We start from the raw sequence: 21,352 nt of genomic DNA on the forward strand, positions 1-21,352 counted from the left end.
GTTCTCTACAAACACAGCATCACAGCTTTTGTCCCTAAAAATATAAATAAGGTTAATTTTCCTTTGACTGCGCATCACAGCCAGCCTACTCTGTCTTTGCTTTCTCATTAAATGTGTTCATTGGAATGGGGAAGGAAGAGATGTTACCATGGATGTCTCATAAAGCAGCAAACACCATATTTGGATGACTCAAGGCCAGTCCTTACCCTGTGAGATGTGCCTGCCCACAGGGGTGGTGCCAGTGGAAGGGTGAGGAACATGAAGGGGCAGGTTCCTGTTCCTACCTGGTTTCAGAGGGTTTCTTCTCAGCTGTATTCAGTAGCTGCATTTCACAGCTCCAGTTTGGAGCAGACTCCCCTCTGGGCTAATCCTTTCCAGCTCTGCAGGGACATAATCACACTCGCTTTTCCTAAGAAGAGGACTAGTATTGATCCCAGAGGCCACCAACACCTCCTGCTCTCTACAGGTGTTTGTTCCCCCTCTTAGTGCAGAGCTGCTGCTTTCCAGCACTCAGCACAGACTCCCCAGCTCCATTTTCACAGCTGCACCAGCCAGAACTACTTTTCTAAAGCACCTTAAATTGAAAACAGGAAGTGAATTTCTCACTCAACTGCCTACCTAATGTGGAGAGAGGTGGACCCAGGGGATTTTAAGTCTCCTTGCATTAGGTTCAAACAACAGTGTCCAGCAATTCTGGCTGAGCACCAGAAACCCTTGCACACCTAAAGCCAGGCCCAAAAGGGCAGCATGTCAGTGAACACACAAATCCACACTCAGTCATTGCAGAGAAAAACTGAGGTTGTTCAGAGCCAGACTAATAACATTATTGATGGGAGTGCCTGAAACAGTCCCTGGATGCCTTCCAGTGTAATGAGATGATTGCCTGAGAAGTGCTCCAAAACCTTTACAAAGGGTTTACACCTCACTACAGCTGACTGCTCTGGAGAGCTGCAAGGGGGGATTTGCTCAGACCCCCAGTAAGTGAAGGGAAGAGTTTCCACGTCCAGTTCTGCCCTACCTGCTTTGGCTCCACAGCATTTAAACTCAGGCTTTGGCAATGGAAGATTGGAAAATTGTACAATTTTCTTGTACCAAAAAATCTAACTGGTGTAATCTGCCTCCCTGCTTAGTGAGGAGAACAATAAATCTTGTATTTTCATGTTCTGACCATGCACTGACCTAATGCCTAGAACTTTCTGGGAGGCCTCCAGCTGGATCTGTTGCTGTGTGCCAAGGATCTGTCACTGCTGCTAATCTCCTATTCATGAATGGCTCCCTTGGCTGGGAGATGAATCACCAGTGGGTAACAGCACCAGGCATCACTCACAACGAGCTCACTCTCTGTTCCCTTGCAGTGAGCAATCCACAGGCTGCAGCACTTCATGGAAAGTGGAACCTTCTTCAGGTGCTGAGGATGAATCCAAACGTCTCTTAGCCATGTGAGGTCCAGGCACAATTTCAGTGACAAAAGCACCCTTTGCCTGTCACTCTCTGTGCTGCTGGCTCAGGGGGACCCTGCTGCCATGCACCTCTGCAGACTTTTTGCAGAGCATTTGACCATCAGGAAACCAAAGGGTGTGAGGAGAAGCTGGGTTGGGGTGAGCAGAAAACCAGGCTGTAGCCCCCTGCCTGTGTGCATGCCTGAAGTGCACTGATCTCCTCTGTTGTAAAAGTCCTGTGGAAACTTGCAGCTTTTGTAGGGACCACGAGCAAACCTTCACCTGAGCCAGCTCCAACCCAGCCACTGTTTCAGCCACACCAACGGTGGGGACCTGTGGCCTCTCTTGGTTCTGCTAAAATTGGAGCCAGTCATCTGCAGCAGGAAGCACCTGACATCCCTTCTCCCACACCACAGCTCTAACCCCCAGCTCCCCTTCTCTGCTCACTCACCCTGAGTGTGGGCTGGGCTCTTTCCTGAAACACAGCTTTCTGATCTTGAAGAAGAAGGCTTCTAATGCATTTTCTCCCCATAAGTTCCTACACATCACTCCATGTCACCTCATGTTCTCCCATTTCTTTGTCACACAAATGTCTATCATTGCAAACCATAGCAAAACACATTTTCTTTGGAAGCTCTTCAGTTTTAATAAATAAGTATTCCAGATCTGTACATCAGGGCTCAGGAGACAGGGATTCTGTTTCTGGGATGATGTTCCAACAGTTGTATTGAAGGACTGGTGCAGTTTCTGAGGCTGGTGGATCTGAGTCTCACAGTTGCTGCTGGTTCTTTGTATCATTTTAAAACAGATACTGAAACATGAGGAAAACTGCCACAGACCAACACTGTGAATTACATGCCCATGGATAAGCAGGCATTTAATCCTCTTTAGCTGTTGTGAACAGGTTGGAATCTCATTCAGCTCCAGACAGCCACTGCTGTTATAAACACCACCTCTGCCTCGCCAGTTCCTCTCACATAGAAAACTGCTTCTGTAGGAGAGCACAGGAACTAAATCAGAACATAATCCCTCTGGTTTAATACACTGTGCATGAGTCACCCTGACAAATTAAGTAGCTGGCTGCATTACTGCTCAGCAAGTTAAGGATTCATTTCATGCCTGCCAGGAGAAAACATTTCCCACACTGGCCATCCTTGAGTGGACACGCAGAGAAATGAGATTGGGATGAGGAGCCTGGGGCTTGCCCGTGGTCACTGGGGCAGAATGCTTCCTCCACTTGCTGGTTTGCAGTTGGATTTCTGTGGGGCTTCAGGCAGTGCAGTTCTTCTTTCAGTAACACCCCTTGTGTGTCACTGCAGGCACAGTTTGGAGAAGAGATTTCACTGAGGGATGGAAACCTCCCCTCTCCCTGTGCGCTTGTTCGATGGGTGCCCTCTTACAGCTCAGCAAAAGATTTCTTCAGACTTTATGCAGAATACTTGAAATAAGAGGAGAAAAAACAGTGAGACCACTGAGTTTTAATCCCTGCTTTCAGCTTAACTCTGCTGCCTGCTACATTTTCTTTCCAGGGACAAGTAGTGACATACACTGCAAAATGCCCATGTCTAAGCAGAAACCCCAGTTGTGCTCCTGGAGGACGATCCCTGATCAGAGCAGGAGGCACAGAGGCACCAGGAGCCCCATTTCTCAGTTCAGCCTCCCTTGGTGGAGAACTTCTGCTGGCATTTGTTGGTTGGACATTGAGATTAGGCTACAACAGAGGCATCATCATAATGGCAAAAAGATGCCTGGCAGCAAGATAAGGTCAGGTTTCTCAGGGTGGCTTTTTCCAAGTCCATCTACATCCAGCAGAGGCAAATGCCCTAGTGTGCAGAATAGGATGACTGAGCTTTGCATGGTGGGGACAAATCTTAGGTATTCTGCATGGCTTCAGAAAGATCCAATTTTGGGACAGTCTGGGGAGTATCAACCCCTATAAAACTAGAGCAGCTGGCACGTGGCATAAGGACAATCCCACTGGGCCTCTGTAGGCGCTCAAGAGGGTAAAAACCCAACAAGGAGAGTGATACTGGTCCCAGTCCATCTTCCAGTCTGGAGCAGGGTAACCAGCACTGACCAGCACATCATTCACTGTCCCTCAGTGCCATGCACCCTTCCTGCAGCTCTGCAGTTTTTTTACTGTATCTGCCTTGAGTAATTCCTCATCAGCAGCATCAGGCTGGTGCTGATGATGGGGAGGATGTGTGGTCATGACACAGCAGGCAGGGCTCAGCTGAGGGAATCCCTGCTCAGAGCAGGGGTTTGGGTGTCCCTGCCCACAGCATGTGGCAGTGCTGGCTCGAGGTGCCCTGGAGCAGTTTGGGGTTCCTGTGCCCATTGGAGGAGGGCAGTGCTGGAGCTGGGACCTGGCCTTGGACAATTTTGTCTCTATTGGTCCCTGTTGGTCAGCCTGGCATCAGCCAGAGGTGAGGCACTGCCCAGGGTGGGCTCCTCACACTCCTCACTGCCCACGGGGGCTGCTGGGCTGGTGCTGCCAGCAAGGGCAGAGCTGCAGCTGAACTCCCTTTGGCATAACCCAAATCCTCCCTCCCCTAAATGAACACCATAAACCAAATCCTTCCACCCTAAATAAACACCATAAACCAAATCCTTCCACCCCTAAATACACACCATAAACCAAATCCTCGCACCCTACATTACCATTTACTCTGTTTCTACCTTTGCTCTGGCAGCAGGGCAGGGCCTGACCCAGGCCCTGTGTTGATGTAGTCTGGCTCATCATCCAGGCTTTCTGTCGGTGGGGCTGTGGGTGAGGATGGAGCATTTGTCAGTGAGTGGTATGAGAACACACAGTGTAGAAACACACAGATCCCTGACACAGCAGGTGTCCTGCCAGGATTTAGCCTTTGCTGCTGACATGTTTTTGTGCCTGGGCTAAGAAAACTCATATCAGTGTCAAGGTCTCCTTGAAGAGGCTTCAAAATTATCACAGCAAATTTGCAAACACTCTGGGCAGCTCTTCAGAGCCAAAAAAGAGAATGTGCAAACAGGAATCACTTTGCTTACACAACTTTCACACCACAGCTCTTACATATACATGTGTACACTCCCCACTGTCCCCCAGGCCAGAACTGCCCTCACTCCTCACAGGAAGCCACACATTAAATGAAACTTGTTAAAAGGTCAGCTTGAGAAACAGGGCCCCTGACCACAGCAGGAGAGTCAAGGGCTGAGCCACTGGGTGTGTGCACAAAGTTCTGTGGCACAGGGGATCCCACAGCTGGGCCTGTGCTGGGGCAGCCTCAACTGTAAGAGGATTTCAGACCTGAAGAGCAACATTCTTCTGCAGCATCCCCTGGTCAGGGTTTGGGCACAGCCACCCAAAAGGTGCCTTTTGAGGATGGCAGACACCACATCCCAGCAGAGCAGCATTCAGCTACAGGAGTGTGTTACAATTTGCACATTGCCTTGGATATTTATCACGGAAACTTGGGGAAAAAATTAACTCAAGGATGATGGCTGCATTGCCCTTGCATGGCCTATACTGGCCTAGTGCTCCAGGCACTCTGCCCATAAGCCCCATCCCCAAACAGCAAATAACAGCTGGGAACCTACCTTGCCCTTGCTGGAGCTTCCATGTGAGTATTGTCATGCTGTTCTCATAGTCCACAGCATCATCTGTGACAGGGAAGAGTTTGGACAGGACAACACTGAGCAGCAAATGGACAAAAAAGGGGCTCTGTGAAACCCCTCCTGCCACTGCCCCCATGCACGTGGCTGAGCTTCCAGCCAGCTCAGATCTGCTGCTGCTGCTGCCTCATCATTTCCCAGCCCTGGCCACGTGCCTGGATCTCTGCAGGCAGGGATGGGGATCAGACAGGTCCCTGCTGCTCCTGCCTCCTCTAATCACTCTGCACAAAGCCAGGCAGGAGCAGGGCAGCCTTCAGCAGTGCAGAAAGCCTGTGTCAGCTCACAGAAGGAAACCAAACTGACTTCCTATTTTGATTGCAACACCCCAGGACTGATGCTGGAAGCCCTGAAGGGACACTGTGGTCCAGTGTCACCCTCTACAAGCTTCCTGGCTGCAGCCTTCTTGTGCTGGATTTGGTGAGAAACCTGAGCCAGGGGCCAGAAATATAATCATCCTGGCTAAAACAACACTAAAGATGCAGACCCCAAAGCTCCTGAATTGCTGCAGAAACCACCAAGTCAAAGGCACCAGGGTGGGGGTATCACCCTGTGCATTGTCCTGCAGAAAGGGGAAATGTTCCAGGCCTGCTCTGTGCCTGCAGCAGCCCCTGTGTGCCAGCTCCATGGACAGAGCTGGCAGGAAGAGCTGAGCTGGGAACATGCAGGTTTCCCTTGGCTAAGCAGTCACCATCCTCCTCTGCACTTGGTGTGACACACATGACCTGTGGCAGCAGCATCCTCACCTGGATCAGAGCCCTGAGACACTCCAATGGTGACATTTTCATAGGAATAGGAATCCTCATCTTTCTCTGGGGGAGAGAAGAAAGAGGAGTCACAAAGGACCTATGGAAGTGTAAATGACCTGGGAAGATCCCTCAGCACCTGTGGGCTGTATCCCACAGTGAAATGGAGATTACCTAAAAAATTGTCATAGTGACAGCCTGTGGTGACCAAGGGATGGAATTGGGTGCACAGGAGCACAATCACCAATGGTTTGGGGCTGTCCTGTTTATAGGCAACAGAGGGACTGATGGGGGCTTGGACATCCCTCAAATCCCACAGCTCTGCTGCACCCTTTTAATGAATGCGTCCCCTGGAGCCCCACTTGCTTCAGCCATGCATGGTGATGCACAGAGCTCAGCAAGAGCAGTCTCAGCAGCTCCTGGAGCCCAGGGACAGCCAGGCTGGGTGAAGGAACCCACCTTGCTTGCCTGGAGACCTCACACGGGGTGGATTGAAGAGCCGGCTGCAGTTGTAGTAGTGATCCAGAGCCATGGGCTCCCTGGGAGGAGAGCAGCACTGTTATCCCTCCTGCCCAGCTCAGGCTCCCCAGGCTGAGCTCTGGGAGCACCAGGACAGCACTGGGGCCAGGATGGCTCCACTGCACGGTGCTGGCAGCAGCTCAGGGTACTTACACATAGGCAGTGTCTTCCTGCAGGCAGCTCTCTGCAAGAACAAGGGTTTGCTGTCAGCACCCAACCATGGCATCAACCTGAACCGCTGGGCACAGCTGGACAAACCCCCAGCACAGCCACAGCCCCAGAGCCTGCCCCAAAGCTGGACAAACCCCCCAGCACAGCTGGACAAACCTCCCAGCACAGCTGGACAAACCTCCCAGCACAGCCACAGCCCCAGAGCCTGCCCAGAGCAGGGCAGGGAGCCCTGATCCAGCCCAGCTCCTGGGAAAACCCCGCTCTCCACCTCTCATGGACACATCTTGCCAGCTGGCAGGACATGGGGAATGTGCTCCCTGGCTTGGGGAAGCAGAGCACAGCCCCACACAGCAATAATCCTCTTAGGGCAAGCAGCAGCTCACCCTGCCCTGGGAGGGAGCAGCGGGCTCGGGAGCGTCCGCCCCCCTCTGCCCTGCCCTTAATCAGATCAGATCAGATGAGATCAGCGTGTGGCTCACAAAGCAAAGCAATCTCTAAATGGACCGAGCCAGAGCTCTGCCAGCTGCAGTGCTGCCTGCCTGTGTGCTCCCTGCCAGATCCCATCCCCTGGAAATCCAAATGTGCTCCCTGCCAGCCTCCATCCCCTGGGACCCTCCCATCCCCTCCAGCCTTCTTTCCCAGCCCCCCAGGCATGGCTGCAGCATTTACCTGCCAGGAAATTCTGGTACCTGGGCTCGTCCCTGCTCCCTGGGGACAAGAGAGGGACACATTACACATGAGCTCAAGCTGAGTGATGGCAGCAGTTTGGCAATGAAGGGAGGCACCAAATATTTCAGCAGCTCTATTCCCTCAGCTCTGAGGTCAGGGGACACGAATGCAAGGTTGGACACTCCAGGGTACAGGAGTGGGACAGCCAGGGGTGATGTTTTAAACAATCTGTGCCTGTGGCTGTAACCAGGACTGGTCAGCCACAGCAGGATGAGCACTGGGCTGTAAACTCAGCCCCAGGATAGACCCAAATTAAGATGGATGTGGAGCAAGTCCAGAGGAGTGCACAAAGCTGCTCCAAGGGCTGAGCCCTCTGCTCTGGAGCCAGCCTGGGAAAGCTGGGGTTGCTCAGCCTGGAAAAGAGAAGGCTCTGGGGAGACCTTTAAAGGGGAGAGGGACTTTGGACAAGGGCTGGGAATGGCAGGAAAAGGGGGAATGGCTTCCCACTGACAGAGGATGGGCTTAGGTGGGATATTGGAAGAGGTTTTTCCCTGTGAGGGTGTGAGGTCCTGGCAGAGGCTGCCCAGAGCAGCTGTGGCTGCCCCATCCCTTAAACCACCCAGGACCAGGGTGGACAGGGCTTGGAGCAACCTGGTCTAATGGAAGTGTCTCTGACCATGGCAGGGGGTGGAAGGAGATGATTTTAAGCTCCCTTCCACCTCCAACAGCTCTGAGGTTCATTGTATCTGTGCCTGGCCCAGGAGGCTGCTCACCATATCCAGGGTGATGGGAAGCACTGAGCTCCTTGGTGGCTTTACTGAAAGAGAGAAAAGAGACCTAAAATGCCAGGTCTGAGCAAACCCTAGCAGCAGTTACACACCATCAGAAGGATCACCCATGAAACCTCCCTGTGAGGCTAGCAAGTACACACATGGAACAAGGGGGGATTAAGAATTTGGAGTAAAATCCCAAGTTGGTAATAACTTTGCTTGAATATTGCAGCAGAGTTACAATGGCAGTGAAGTTATTGGGGGTTTGGGTGATGGGGAGAAGGGGATTTTTTTATTTTTTTTATTATCACCAAACTGCTTGTAAGTGAATAATGGCCATTTCTTTTCCATGATGTAGCTGTTATGTACAGCCACAGCTCACTCCCCTGGGTTTGATTTAATCAGTTGCCAAAAGAATGCAGCCAGACTGAGCAAAATCCAGGAAAAGTCCAAATATACTATTGACCATCAACAAGTGAAGAAACCCAATCAAGTTGAAGATGTCCCTGCTCCTCACCAGGGGGTTGGACTTGATGACCTTGAAAGGTCCCTTTCAACCCAAACTATTCTTTGATTCTAAATACAGCCCAAGCCATATCTATAGGGCCCAGAATGCAATCCCAAATGTTCATCTATGTCGGGTAAATTTCATCCAACCTTGGCTCTAGAGCTAGATTTTATTTGGGTTTTTTCCTACCTTGCTATTGATGAGTCCTCAGGTTCCTTACTTTTTTCCAGCCTTCGAGTTGCAACTGGCAAGAACAACAACAAAATTACTGTGTTAATTATTATGGCAGCAGCAGATGTGTCAAAGAGCACACAACATCCACCAGAGAGGGATCCCTGGGACTGACAAGCATCTTCCCAAAATAGCTTCCAGATTGTTCCTTCAACGTTCAAAAACGGTCAAAGCAATGAGCAACTGGAGAAAAAGCTGTGCAGACCACAGAGCTTGCAGACACTGCTGGAGGAAGCTCCAATCACAGCTGCTGCCCTGTCACCTACGGTCCCCAAACCCGCCTGATTTGGGGCCACTGCCCTCCCTCCACACTGCAAGGGGCAGCCAAGGGTTTGGCCAGGCTGGGATGAAAGACTTGCAGGGGCCTGCAAGTTGAGGGGCCTGGAGCCAGCAGAGCCCTTGGGCAGGGCAGAGCCATCTGCAGATGGACTCATCCCACAGGGACCTGGCAGCTGCTCCTGGCGACACAAAACTCAGAATTTCAGCACTGAACCCACTGCAGGAAGCAGTGAGGGGCGTGATGGGTGAGTCACTCTGTCACCCACACCTTCATTATCACAGGGTGCCCTGCATGGCTCCAAGAGGTGTCACTTTTCAACAACATCACTTTAATGAATTATTTTCGATGCAAAGGGCACTTTTTAAACCAGAGCTCAGAATTCACACAGCTAGAAGCATCTAAGTTGGCTTGGACACTCCAGGTCTCATCATTTCCTGGCCTGGCCTCAAGGTGACCATTTGAACATGACTCTCCCCCTGTTGTGTGCATGCAGGGCCCTCACCCCACCAGGCAGGAGCCACATGCAATGCTCATACTCACTGGTGTGGGATCGAATCACCTCAAATCTCTGCTGGCTCTCGAGCCTGGAAAAAACAGCAGTACAAGCTCAGCTGAATTTTGGGGTTTATGACAGGGAAAACAGATACAGGGGAGCTGAGTGGTGAGTGGAGGGCAGAGAGCACTATGCTGGGCTCTGTGAGATGCCAAGCTGCATTGCTCAGCATGTCATGCAGGGCCTGTATGAGCTGGGAGCATCTTCCTGGACTCTTCTTTGATCTTTTAAAGACAAGATGTGGTTTTGGAACCACTGGTAGAGCAGCCAACATCAGCAAGGGAAGGATCCAGGGATGAGGAAGACAACATTTAGGATAATTCTCATAGGAAAACATCATTCAGGATAATTCTCATTCTGATGTTTCAGCCACCAAAGGCCAGAAGAACCATTTTGCCCACAAAAAAATGGATGTTCATGCATGAAATGGCTTCAAACCCCACTCCTGCCTCTGCCCCTCCCATCATCCCTTAATATCAACATGAATAAAATAACATTATCAATGACAACCTATGCCCTGGAACCTCTTTACTTTTTAGTTAATAGGAGAGCTGCTTTCAGAGCACAACAGAATTCAACACCTTTTCTACTGCAGGTGTTTCTACACAGGTACTTATTAATTCCAATTTTGGGAACCCTTTCCCCCTTCTTCCTTGGGGTTGCCCCATACCCAGCTGGGATTCATGGCCCAAGGCTGTCAAAAAACCCAAACATGGAGTCAAACCATTTTGCTTTCAAACCACACTTCCCAAAAGAGCAAACAGCCCCACAAACCTGAGCCCAAACCACCCAACCCAGGTATAAATTTCAAGAAGTTGGGACAATTCAGCAAGAGTCCATGAGGGATGGAGCCTTCAGAGGCTGCTCCATCACTCTGCAATGGATAACTCTGGAGCCTTTCCCCACAAAAAGGTTCCCAACCCCTTGGAGGCCTTGGCAGAGCCACATTGCAGCTCCTGTAACAAAGCTTACAACCCAACTTTTCTTTTTTTAACATCATTTACTGTGGTTTGTCTGTTGCTGAAGGAAACCAGGGGCAGTGCATGTGTGTACACTGCATTTCCTTCATTTCTTGTGCTGCAGGTCAGTGGTTGCTCTGGTACATGGTCCAACCCACCCCAGCCAAGGGAAGGGGCTTCTTTGTGGAGTAAATAATCTTTCCATCTCATCTCAGGGCACAGCAGAACAGGATAAAAACCTGCCCTTCTCTCCCAGACCTTTTCCAACTAGTTAATGATTCAATGTCACCACAGTCAGAACTTCACTTTCATTTTGGATTATTCTCTGTGAAGGCATTGCCCCTTCAGCAGTACCTTGGGCTGGGGCACACAGCCTTGCACCCCATCCTGGCATTATTTCATTTTATAAAAACCCAGATTTCAGCTTGGGTCTGGCTCTGGGGCTCATCCTGGGTGATTTGTTTGGGGGAGAAGCACAACTGGGAAAGGCAACTTACTGGCTCCTCCGCTCGTTCAGCTGCGCCTCCCGTTCGGTAGCTGGAAGACAAGGGAACAAAAAGCTCTTAGAAAGGGATGATTTGGAGTTAGAGATCAGAAAGGCCAATAAAATGCATTCACAAAGCTTCTTCAGCTCATCAGGACAGCAGAGGCAGGGAGCAGCAATTGCAGTAGGGCTTTGATGAAATTCTTTTAAACTATATTTGCTTTGTGGTTTTTGTCTCAAACCCCACAGAGCAAAGCAGCCAGTCCTGCCCCCAAACCCCAAACTGCAGCCTCCTCCCCATTAAAACCCACCCAATGCTCAGGGAGGGGCTCAAACCCCAGTGGGTGCTCACCCAACCCTCTGTGTGAATTCATCCTCCAGACTCCCCTTCCTTGCCTGCCCTTCTGCCCCAGACCTGCAGGGTTTGTGTCACTGCAGCTCATCCTCCCAGCTGGAGTCCCAGAGCCACCCACCACAATGACCATGCAGAGGGATCTCAGAGCTACATCTGCCCCAGGGAAGGAGGGCTGCACTTTGGGGTGCTCCTTCCCTCCTGGCTCTGGCAGAGCCTCTTCTGTGAGGCTCCAGCTCTGGGAGCATCCCTGGGGAAGCTCATGAACCTGCTGGGGAGAAGGCAACAGCAATACCCTGGAGAGATCCTCTGTAGACTCCAGGCACTCCCCACAGCTCAGAATGATGAAAGATAAATACTTTACCCCACAGTGCTCTGCAGCTCTATGTTAATTTATCCTGGTTTTGTCCTTCCCATTGGCCTGTTGGCTTTCCCTGCCCCTTTTCCCCTATATGTTCATGTTCTAGAGAGTTCTCCCTTCCCTGTGTTCCCACTGGTTTGTGTAACCCCGCCCATCCACCCTGGCATTCCCTATTGGCCCCTTGCCTGGATTTATAGCCTGGACGTTCCTGTGTCTGTGTCTTTGGTTCCAGGACCCCTTCTGAGTTAGATGCTAATAAAGTCTTGTTGGAACTCCACACCTGGACCCTTCTGTGTCCTCACTGTTGAGTTGCTTCACATGTCTGTACATCTGTCTGTCTGTGTGTGTCTGTCTGTGTGTTTTTGCTGGTACTCTCGTGGCTCACACCTGTTGGCACAGGCGCTCTTGGTGAAGGTTGTGCCCACCACCACCATGGACCACAGCCAATCCCCAGAAGGGCAAAGCTGAGCAGAGCCAGACCCACACGGTTTGGGGGGGACATTCCAAGAGGGAATTCCAGCCAGGGGTGGGCAGCACTTACCTGAATGCTGGCACCTGATGCAGAGGCTGACGGCCGCCCCGAGCAGCATCAGCGCCGCGGCCGCCCACAGCTCCAGCTGCAGCATGGCCCAGCCAAATCCAGCCTGAAACACAGCCAGGGGACCCCATCAGCTGTGGGGGCACAGGGGGCTGTGAGGCCATCCCTTGTGGCATTCCCATTCTCTGAACAAAATCCCTTTGCCCAGGGTTTTTCTCCTGGGAAGCTGAGAAGCTTCAGAGAAAAGAAAAACAATTCTGATCTCATTTGCTTCTCCTGTGTTGTGCTCATGTGGAATGTGTTTGGAGATTGTTTACCCACAGGTGATTGTTCCATTGCATTCTGCTGGGAGTTGTTTTCACTCTTTGGCCAATCAGGGCCAGGCTGTGTCAGGACTCTGGAGAGAGTCAGGAGTTTTCATTATTATCTTTTTAGCATTCTGTAAGTATCCTTTCTGTATTCTTTAGTAGAGTATAGCATTCTTTAATATAATATAGTATCATAAAGTAATTAATAAATCAGCCTTCTGAGAACATGGAGTCAGAGTCATCATTCCCGCCTTTCTTGTGGCATTCCCTGCAGATACAATAATCCCTCAGAGAGCTTTTAGCCCCAAAAGCCAGGTGCTGTTTGCCCTCCCACGCCCAGGGAGCTGCTGAGGATGCAGAAGGGGCTTTGGGCCTGTAGCACAGGGCAGCAGAGGTGATGCCCTTTCCTGCGCTGCTCTGAATCACTCATTCCCAGTCCCCAAACCCACCCTGCTGCCATCAAACCTGTCAGCAGACAGTAATCTTTTGATATCCAGAAGAGAGGGCAAAAGGGAGGCACTTGGCAATATTTAAACAGTCAAGACCTTTGCACACGTGTTCTGGCTCTTTCCTGCAGCTCAGAGGGACTCCCCGTGTGAAATTCCCCATTCCTTTTTCTGCACTGAGCTGGCTCAGTCACTGGCTCTCCCCTCCTTTCCATGACAGGCTTTTTCACAAACAGCAGCTAACAGTTTTTAACAATCACCATGATTTGGCTTCAACTTCTTCCTTTAAAATACAAAACATCCTACAAATATCCCAGAAAGCAGCCTGCTGGCACTGAGATGGATCATTTACCCATTCCTATTCCCTGGGGTCAGATTTTCTTTAGTTACAGATTATTTTAATTTATTTTTGGTTTGATCAACTTTCTGTTTTCCCTAGGGATGGAGACACTTCAATGTGCCAAAGGCCAGAACATCAGGAAGCTTTCCTGCTGCGTACCTTCAAACTCTCTTATTACAACTTTAGCCTGTATTAAATTGGTGAATGGAGGAGAAAAGACATATTATAGCAATTGATAATTAAAATAATTCAAAATAACCAAACAAATGCCAGTAGCAGAAAACAGAAAGCAGCAGCTTGATTCTGCCCTGCTCAGCACCTTCTGCCTCTGCTTGATTAAAGTGGAATAAACAACATTTCTCTGCCCAAACTCAGCAGAAGTTTGGAAGTTGCTCTGATAGCTCATTCACCTTGGAGAAAACCCAAAGCCTCCCATGGCAGCTGAGCCTGTGGGGGCTGAGCAGCTTCCTCCTGTCCCTGGAGCAGCAGCTGAGGGTGGTGGTGGGAGCTTTGTGCTCCAGTCTGCATTGAAGCCTCAGCCCTGTGCCACAATCCCAATTATCAGGGCAGGGTGAAAGCAATCCTGGTGTAAATCAGCATGGGGCAGGGGAAGGAGAGGAAGGAAAATCCCTCATTTCCACTCAGACAGACCTTGGGGAGAGCCAGCAGCAACGGCTGAAGGGGTTTGGTGCCAGCATCTTCCCAGTGGTTCCCAAGCACGGCCTGGCTGCCCAGGGGTGACCTCGCCCTTTGCCTGAGAACAAACTGGGCTTGTTCCTCTTGAGTTCCAGGTTCCCTGGGCTCTGCAGGACCTGGCAGCCACCAGCACTCACTCCACCATGGCTTCGCCTTTTACAGGCCCCCAGAGGCCTCTCTTTCCCTGCACTTTTTTTTTTTTTTTTTTTGCAGCACTTTCTGAAGAGGATGAGATGAGTTATTCTAAATTTAATTTCCCAGACCTCCATGCACCCACCCCAGAGGTCCAGGACCAGAAGCCAAAAGAGCCTAGTCAAAACCATGTGGTTTTTCCCATCATTTTTCCTTTGCTCAGCATCCTCCATGGAAATCATGAGCTGTGGCTCATCTCTAAAGCATCTCCAAGAGGCAGCTGAGGGAAGTTGGTCCAATGCTGGTGACTAAAATACAAAGGGCTGCAATGCTGCTGCTTTGTGGGTTTCCTGGCTTTTTCTCTTTCTTTTTTTCTTCTTTTTTTTCTTCTTTTTTTTTTTTTTTTCTTTAAAGTGAAAGCAAGGCAGAGCTGAAGACACCTGACAGCCCTGACCTAGTTTGTCCTGTTCATGGCAAGCCTCCTGCTCCCTTCCAGAGCCAGTTTTATTTTGGTCACAGGCAGTGAGGCAGCAAAACCTGTCTGCTGCCCAGGGACACAAAAAGTGGATATTTGAGGGGCTGATGAAGAGCACAGGGTGTGTCCCACCCCATCACAGCTTTATGCCCCAAGAAAGCCCCCACGTCTCACACACACATCAGCCCAGAGATCATCTGTGCTCCCCAGACACCCAAGCCCATGGAAAATCCTTCCTTTTGGTAGAAGCCCTGAGCTGACAGAAGGAGGTGATGAACAGATTTATGACAAGCAGAAGGCTGGAAGCACTTACTCATGGCTAGCAGGATATAAATAAAATATTGGGAAGGCTGAATGTGCTTCCCTGTGCTCTGCCCTGGGGAGCTGCAGAGCAGAACAAACAGCCCTGAGCCATGGAGGCCTCTGCACAGAGGGATGTGTGCAGTTCGTGGATGGCCAGCCCTGCTTCCAAGATGCTAAACTGGCACGATTTCACTGCACTCTTTAAAAAAGTATTGGGAACTTGTTTTCTCCCATGTAGGAATCCACAAAATCAGAGGGTTTTGGGAAAGCTGCAAAAGGCAGGTCCCAGAGACAGCAGAACTGTGATTAGAGCTAAGCAGCAGCCATGAGATTGGTCAGCAGAAAAATTATTTAAACTATAAAAAAGCAAGAACAAATAGAACGATGGTCTGTGTATTAACACTTGTCTAGAATAGCTCCCTAAGCTACAAAATATTTATCTAGCAAGATATTAAGAAAGTTAAAGCTCAATAATAGAGCTCTGTGTGTTGTGTTTTAAAGCTTACAAATAAGTATTGTATTCAAAATAAGCATTGTTTTAACCAAAAGTACACGTGCTTATAGTAATTAGATAAAACTACTGTCAATGTGCTTTTGCTTTGTGTAATTAGTCAAAAAACTTATAAAATAAATTGTAACATTAAATTCTTAATCTGCTGCCAAAAATGTGAGCTACTAACATCTTCCCATTGTCATAACCATGTAATAAAACTAAATGCTAAAAAATAAAACAGCTCAAAACACATTCCACAACAGTCCCATCCCATTGTAATTTGTGCATAGCCCCCTGCCAGCATCCTCCTGTTTGGTTGGGGAGGGACACTCGGGCTGTGTCACCATGCCCTGTTCTGTTCATGCACTTCTCTCTTCTCCTTTTGCCTGTTTTTCCCCCTTTCGTGCTGAGGAAGGCAGTGGGGACCAGGGCACAGCCACAAATCCCTCAGGAGCAGCTGCTCCAGACAAGCAATTCCTGGGAGGGTCTGGGTACAGCTGTGCTCTCCCCAAACAGGGGCTGCTCCTTCTCTGGCCTCAGGTATTTTTAGCAATCAAGGAGACAGGCTTTTTCTCACTTAAAAAAATTGGGAAAATTAATGAACTTGCAAAAGTTTATCTGCCCTGTGCCAGGTCTTCTCCTAATTTAAGGATTCACCCCAGTAATAAGGCTCACTATGAAGATCCAAAGGAAGGAGAGGTGGTTTTATCCAGGAAGACTAAAAGGTCTTCTGCTTTTAATTGCACTTAAATGGAGAGTAAGAGCACATGGACACTCATTGTCCATCTCTCCAAGAGCAGCACAACAAAGTGAGAAAAACTTTTGAATTGAAATAAGGCAATTCTGGCTTATAAAATGAGTGGATATAAGCTGGATATGCACAGGCTAGAAATAAAATTCCTAATGGATGGAAAGCCTGGAAGAACTTCCCAAAAGCAGCAGAAGAAGCACAACGCTCACTAAAAAAAATCTGCAAGAGCACTTAAAGTGAACTTTATCTTTTAGCTGAGAAACCAGGAGCGTGAGGAATGTGTAGATGTAGCCTCAGCAATGCCTGGTTTTCCATGAGATGATTTCTGATGAAGACATTTTAGCTCTTTGCAGATGTCAAGCCCACCCCTGAGTTCACATTGCAAGGTAAAGACTAAAATTATGTATTTATATTATGTATTTAATGTATTTATATTATGTATTCTATCTATCAATCAAAAAATGCCCAAAAGGCAAATATAAACCAGTCACTTTCTCTCCCCTGCAGAAAGTTTTGTGGTGTGCACCAGTTTGCAGTAAATTAATTCTAATTCAGGCTGGTAGGATGAGTCACTGCTATGAAATATGAGTGGAGAGTGTATTTAAAGACTCACCATATGAAATTCAGCACACTGACTTGTTGAACAGATGCAATATTCAGCTTGAGTCGATGTCTCTAACGTGTCTAAGAAAAGCAACTCCACTTTCTGTTTGCTTGTGTGGCACAGATTGCCACAGAAAGTCCCATCAATTCAGTAATTAAAGTCTCAGACCAAGGAATCTCTGCTGTGGCTGGAATGGCTCCAGTGACCAGCACTGAGCCTTCAGCAGAGCTCCTTTCCAGAGCTCTGCACATCTCATTTCCCACCTGGTTCGTGCCAGTGTCAGGCTTCTTAGGAAAGCTGCTGCCATGGAGTGAAAATCTGGGTTTTTACAGCCATTCAGGCAGATCAGGCTTTCATGCCAATAGATGCATTTCAGTAAAACTTATGATAAAAGGGGAAAGTTGGAATTGATAAACCAACTTTCACGTAGATTATAACTTTGGAAAATGCTTTTTGAAAACATTGGGTGGAAAATACAGTGCAAAACCCCGATCACACCAGGCATGGCAGCACAAGAAGGTAACTCACAGACACATCTTGTATTTGTAACTGTTCCAGGCAGCACTGAAGCCTCCCAGCATCATTCACTTCCCCTGGGAGCCCAGGGGGTGCCATGTTAGCAATACAGGAACCCCTGTGTAAATGCAGATTCCAGAACCACGAAAATGAGCCAATCTCACACAAGATTATCCCAAAATTATCCTCTTCTGCTAAATTATCTGCCTCGTGGCCCATCTTACACTGAACATTGTTGACACAAGAGAAAACTGTTGCAAAACCAAATCTCTCTCTATCTAGAATTAGCTATTCCAAGCACTTACATGCAGTGAAATAAATACATTCATATCCATGATGCCAGTCAGCCCTGAAATCAATGGAAAACCCAGGAAGTGTTGTTTGAATCAGCTATTTTTAAGGACTGGGCTTTGGAGGGGGAGCAGTGTGGGCTGCAGCACCCCAGAACTACAGGCAGGAGCCAGAAGAAGGACAGGGATGAGGGAAGCTCAGCACAGACTGAACCTTCCAGAATATTTTAGAGGATGTGAATGCAGAAATAATGTAATTAAACCCACGCTTGCATCAGCAGATGGACGAGGAGATGTAAAGTACAGTGCTGTGAAACAGACGACGCAGGTTGTGAGGGGTGGGCTCCTCTCAGAGGGGCCCAAATGCTGCTGGGAAGAGAGAGGTGGAAATTCCTCCCTTGGAGCAGCAGTGAGGAGGGCACATCCACCACGCTGCTTTTCAGAGAGGTTTCACAGGGATGACCTTGAGCCTCTTTAAAAGGTCACCAAGGTCTGAGGTGGGATCTGAGCCCACTGGGACACCCCAGTGTCCCCACACAGCCCCGAGCGCCTCCGGGCGCTTTCCCTGCCCACCCTGCCTCCCTCACCCACCTTACCCCAGCTCAGCCGCTCTCCCTGGGGTGTCCCAGCTGCTCCAGCTGCTCCAGCTGCTCCAGCTGCTGGGGCTGGAGCTGGTTCCTGCAGGGCTCGTTGCAGTTCTGGTTTCCTGTCCCCTGTGAATCACCAACCCCAACATCCGCTGCCCGGCCCCGAGAGGCGATGCCTGCACGAACCCACCGGGGTCACTTTGTCTCCTGTGGGGAGAGGAGGAGGCTTGGGCAGTGTGGGACCACACACAGCACTGAGGTCACTTCCCTTGAGCTTCAGATGCTCTTGGTGTGCCCCACAAAAGTTGGGGCTTCCTTTCAGCAAAGAGCCTGCACGGGAATGACGCTGAGCGCTGGAAGCGGCAGGTGCTGCCAGGAAAAGCTCAAAGCAGGCACAGCAAACTGCAATCCCTCTCTGGGGTTTGTGGAAAAGATGGGAACAATTACAAAGGCAGCAAACAGCCTGAGGTCGCTACTGCTGATGGCCAAAGCTGCAGCTCCAGTGCTGTAAGAATAAAACCAACTCTAACGCTTCAGCATAACTGGCACAATTTCACTGCGCTCCTAAAAAAAGTAATTCCTCAAATGTTTTGGTGCTTGAGGGCTCATGAATCCCCTCTTGGGAATTTCTGTATTGGCTTAAAGCCCTGTCCCAGTCCATGACACAGGGATCCTGCTCCAGCACTAGGGAAGACTGCACACACACGCCTCAATGTGTAGTTGTACAAGAGCCACGGGGCACACGAGTTACAGCCGTAAAGAAAACGTTTCATGCTGCTCTCACTAAGGCTCCACAAAGCCTCTCTTACATGTAAATTGTTCAGTAAAGGGAAATTTCGTTATATTTAAATTAGGGCAGCCACCTACACCCAGCTCTCTGTGCAAGAAGGTGACTCTTCATCAAAAAAATTATTAAGGAGCCAAGAGGTTACGATTTTTGCAACTCTGGGATGAAATCTGGCTATCAAACTTTCAGAGGAAACGTTACTTCAATAAGATAATTATCCACTGTATGTGCAAATAGACTTTCTGTCTTCCAATTCTAACCTGAGATGCAAAAATAATGCACATTCCAGAGCCATTCCCAGACAAAATCTGGCTGCTGAAGCCTATCTTGAAATCAGTATAATCTGAACCAAAGATATAAAGAGGCAGACTCAGCTTTTAATTTCTCACATGGTTTCTGGGTGGTCTCTGTGTAAAGGACATCGCAAAATGTGAAATGTTTTTTTCACTGCCAAAAGAGTTGCTACAAAATTGGTATTTCTAGCAGAGGTCTTAGCAATTATAGTTTATTAACAGCTTTCTAGCAGGGTTTTTATATGTTCACACATAAGCTGGCAACAGGAGTTTTGCAAAAGAGTTCTTTATAGCAGAACTGATACTGAAAATATGCTGGAGACATTTAAAGTTCATCTTTTGTACCCAAAATCAATTTCATCAGGAAGAGCCACTGCTAAAAAGGTGCCACATATTTGTTTACAGGTTCTCTGGTGGGTCTCAGCTCCAAGTGAGCCTCAGTGCTGTGGTGTGGACATTGTCCTGGCTGGCTTGGGCTGCACCTGGGGTTAGTCCCCAAAAGTCCCCCGAGGGACCACTCAGCCTCTCCAGGGCAGGCAGAAGCTGCTCCTGTGCCCAAGCAGTGGCACAGCAGGGTCACCCCAGGGTGATGTAACAGCCCTAGGGCAGAGAGGTGCCCTTGCAAGGCACCAGTCTCTGGAGAGGCCAATCACCCTGGCTGGAGGGTGATTACTGCAGCAGCCCACGCCTCTGTGTGGATCCCATCTCCCTCATTCACATTTCTCCCAGAAGGGCTGCCTGTAAAGTTTAGGGTGAGTCCTCACCCCGAACACTTCCCAGCACAGCCACAGGTTCTGCTCTTCATGAGGCCAGGCCAACCCTCCTCCAACACACACAAAATGGTCAAACCCAGCTTGGGAAACCAGGCTCTACCCTCCTGAAACCCCTCTGCCTCATCCAGCCCTGCTGCTGGAAACAAGTTCTGATTTGACAAAAGGAGCAGCATGTTTTTATCTACTGCAATAAGTTATAGAAACACCACATTGTAATCTCACCATCTGTGTTCTTTTCAAAGCTCACCCATTTCAACTTGGGTTTGTTTTCCCCCCCTGTAACAAAGTTCCCACTCCTTCAGGAAGGTTCACCAGTTAACCTAATCCACTTTTTCACCTTTTGATACAAAGCTGACAAGCCGCAGAGAGATCTCTTGGGTCTGGAAAACTCATCAGAACCCATCTTCTACTGGGCTCAGCTTACCTGGCCCTGGGAAGCCAAATGTCCTGAGAGCTGATCTACATTCTTTCAAATAAAGGTGAGGGCTGCTCAAAGACCACCTGACTTTGCTTGAATCAGCTGTTGTGACTAATACTGGTCAAAAATCAGTAGTGAAACAAGGACTGGAAAACAAGGCATCATCTAAACCCCTTCTTCTGCACAAACACACCCAAGCTGGAAGGTTTGAGAAAGCTCCAACATGTTTTTTAAGCTCCAACAGGCTCCAAGCTCACCAGCCTTGCAAGCCAAGCATTGCTGTGCACCAGCATCCAGCCCCTCTTGCTCTGGGACAGAAGGAGCTTGTGTCTCATCCCAGCCACTAACTGGGATTACAGTGCATTCCATTTGTTTAGCAGCATTTTCACAGCAGCTCAACTCAAGCCACATCTTGGAGGAAATTTTTTGCTGTGCTGAAGTAGTGCTGGATGGTTTTGTATTCACCAAGAAACTTTTCTCCCTGCTGGAGTGGAATGAGCTCTTCCCAGGCAAAGGGGAAGTGCTGCCTCCTCCCCTGCCCCAGCTGCACGTGTGCTCTCTCTGAGCTGAAACTGAAAGTGGCTCCGTTCCTGCTGAAGGAAAATAAATGCTGCTACCCAGTGGAAAGTCATCTCACAGCCAGGATGCCTGGGTGCTTCACAAAACTTTGGCCAAGCAAACTTTGCAAAGAGTAATCCCAAACATCCCTCTGGTACAAAGCTTCCCTTTCTTATCCCGCTGAGTTCATCCTCGTGGACACAATAATCCTTAAATTTGAAGACAAAAACCTAGAAGGTTTGAATGCTTTTATTTGAATTTTTATACAGCAATACAAATTATACAGATTTGTTACAGTACAGATTTTGCAGGGGTTTATAGAGGTACTTTGTGAGTTTTTGGTTTATTTAAAAG

General features: G+C 49.1%; 1 protein-coding gene across 1 annotated transcript; it reads right to left on the bottom strand.

The window, feature by feature from the left end:
- Positions 1 to 2,060: 2,060 nt before the first annotated feature.
- LAT2 (linker for activation of T cells family member 2) lies at positions 2,061 to 12,328 on the bottom strand. The gene is made up of 12 exons (XM_036395209.2): positions 12,232 to 12,328; positions 10,991 to 11,030; positions 9,522 to 9,565; positions 8,660 to 8,714; positions 7,966 to 8,009; positions 7,193 to 7,231; positions 6,506 to 6,536; positions 6,293 to 6,372; positions 5,834 to 5,899; positions 5,016 to 5,078; positions 4,119 to 4,203; positions 2,061 to 2,877 (listed from the first exon to the last, which is right to left on the bottom strand). The coding sequence occupies exons 1-12, from the start codon at positions 12,314 to 12,316 to the stop codon at positions 2,859 to 2,861; spliced, it is 651 nt and encodes a 216-aa protein (XP_036251102.1). The 5' UTR covers positions 12,317 to 12,328; the 3' UTR covers positions 2,061 to 2,858.
- Between the last annotated feature and the right edge of the window lie 9,024 nt (positions 12,329 to 21,352).

Source organism: Molothrus ater, chromosome 21, assembly GCF_012460135.2.
Source record: "Molothrus ater isolate BHLD 08-10-18 breed brown headed cowbird chromosome 21, BPBGC_Mater_1.1, whole genome shotgun sequence".
Classification (NCBI taxonomy): domain Eukaryota; kingdom Metazoa; phylum Chordata; class Aves; order Passeriformes; family Icteridae; genus Molothrus; species Molothrus ater.

Bases quoted from the DNA above. Each gene is read 5' to 3' on its own strand.
- LAT2 (XM_036395209.2), bottom strand. From the start codon at position 12,316: ATGCTGCAGCTGGAGCTGTGGGCGGCCGCGGCGCTGATGCTGCTCGGG. The intron at 11,031-12,231 runs GTAAGTGCTGCC...CTTGTCTTCCAG, and splicing joins CATCAGGTGCCAGCATTCAG to CTACCGAACGGGAGGCGCAG. The intron at 5,900-6,292 runs GTGGGTTCCTTC...TCTCTCCCCCAG, and splicing joins GAGGTCTCCAGGCAAGCAAG to AGAAAGATGAGGATTCCTAT.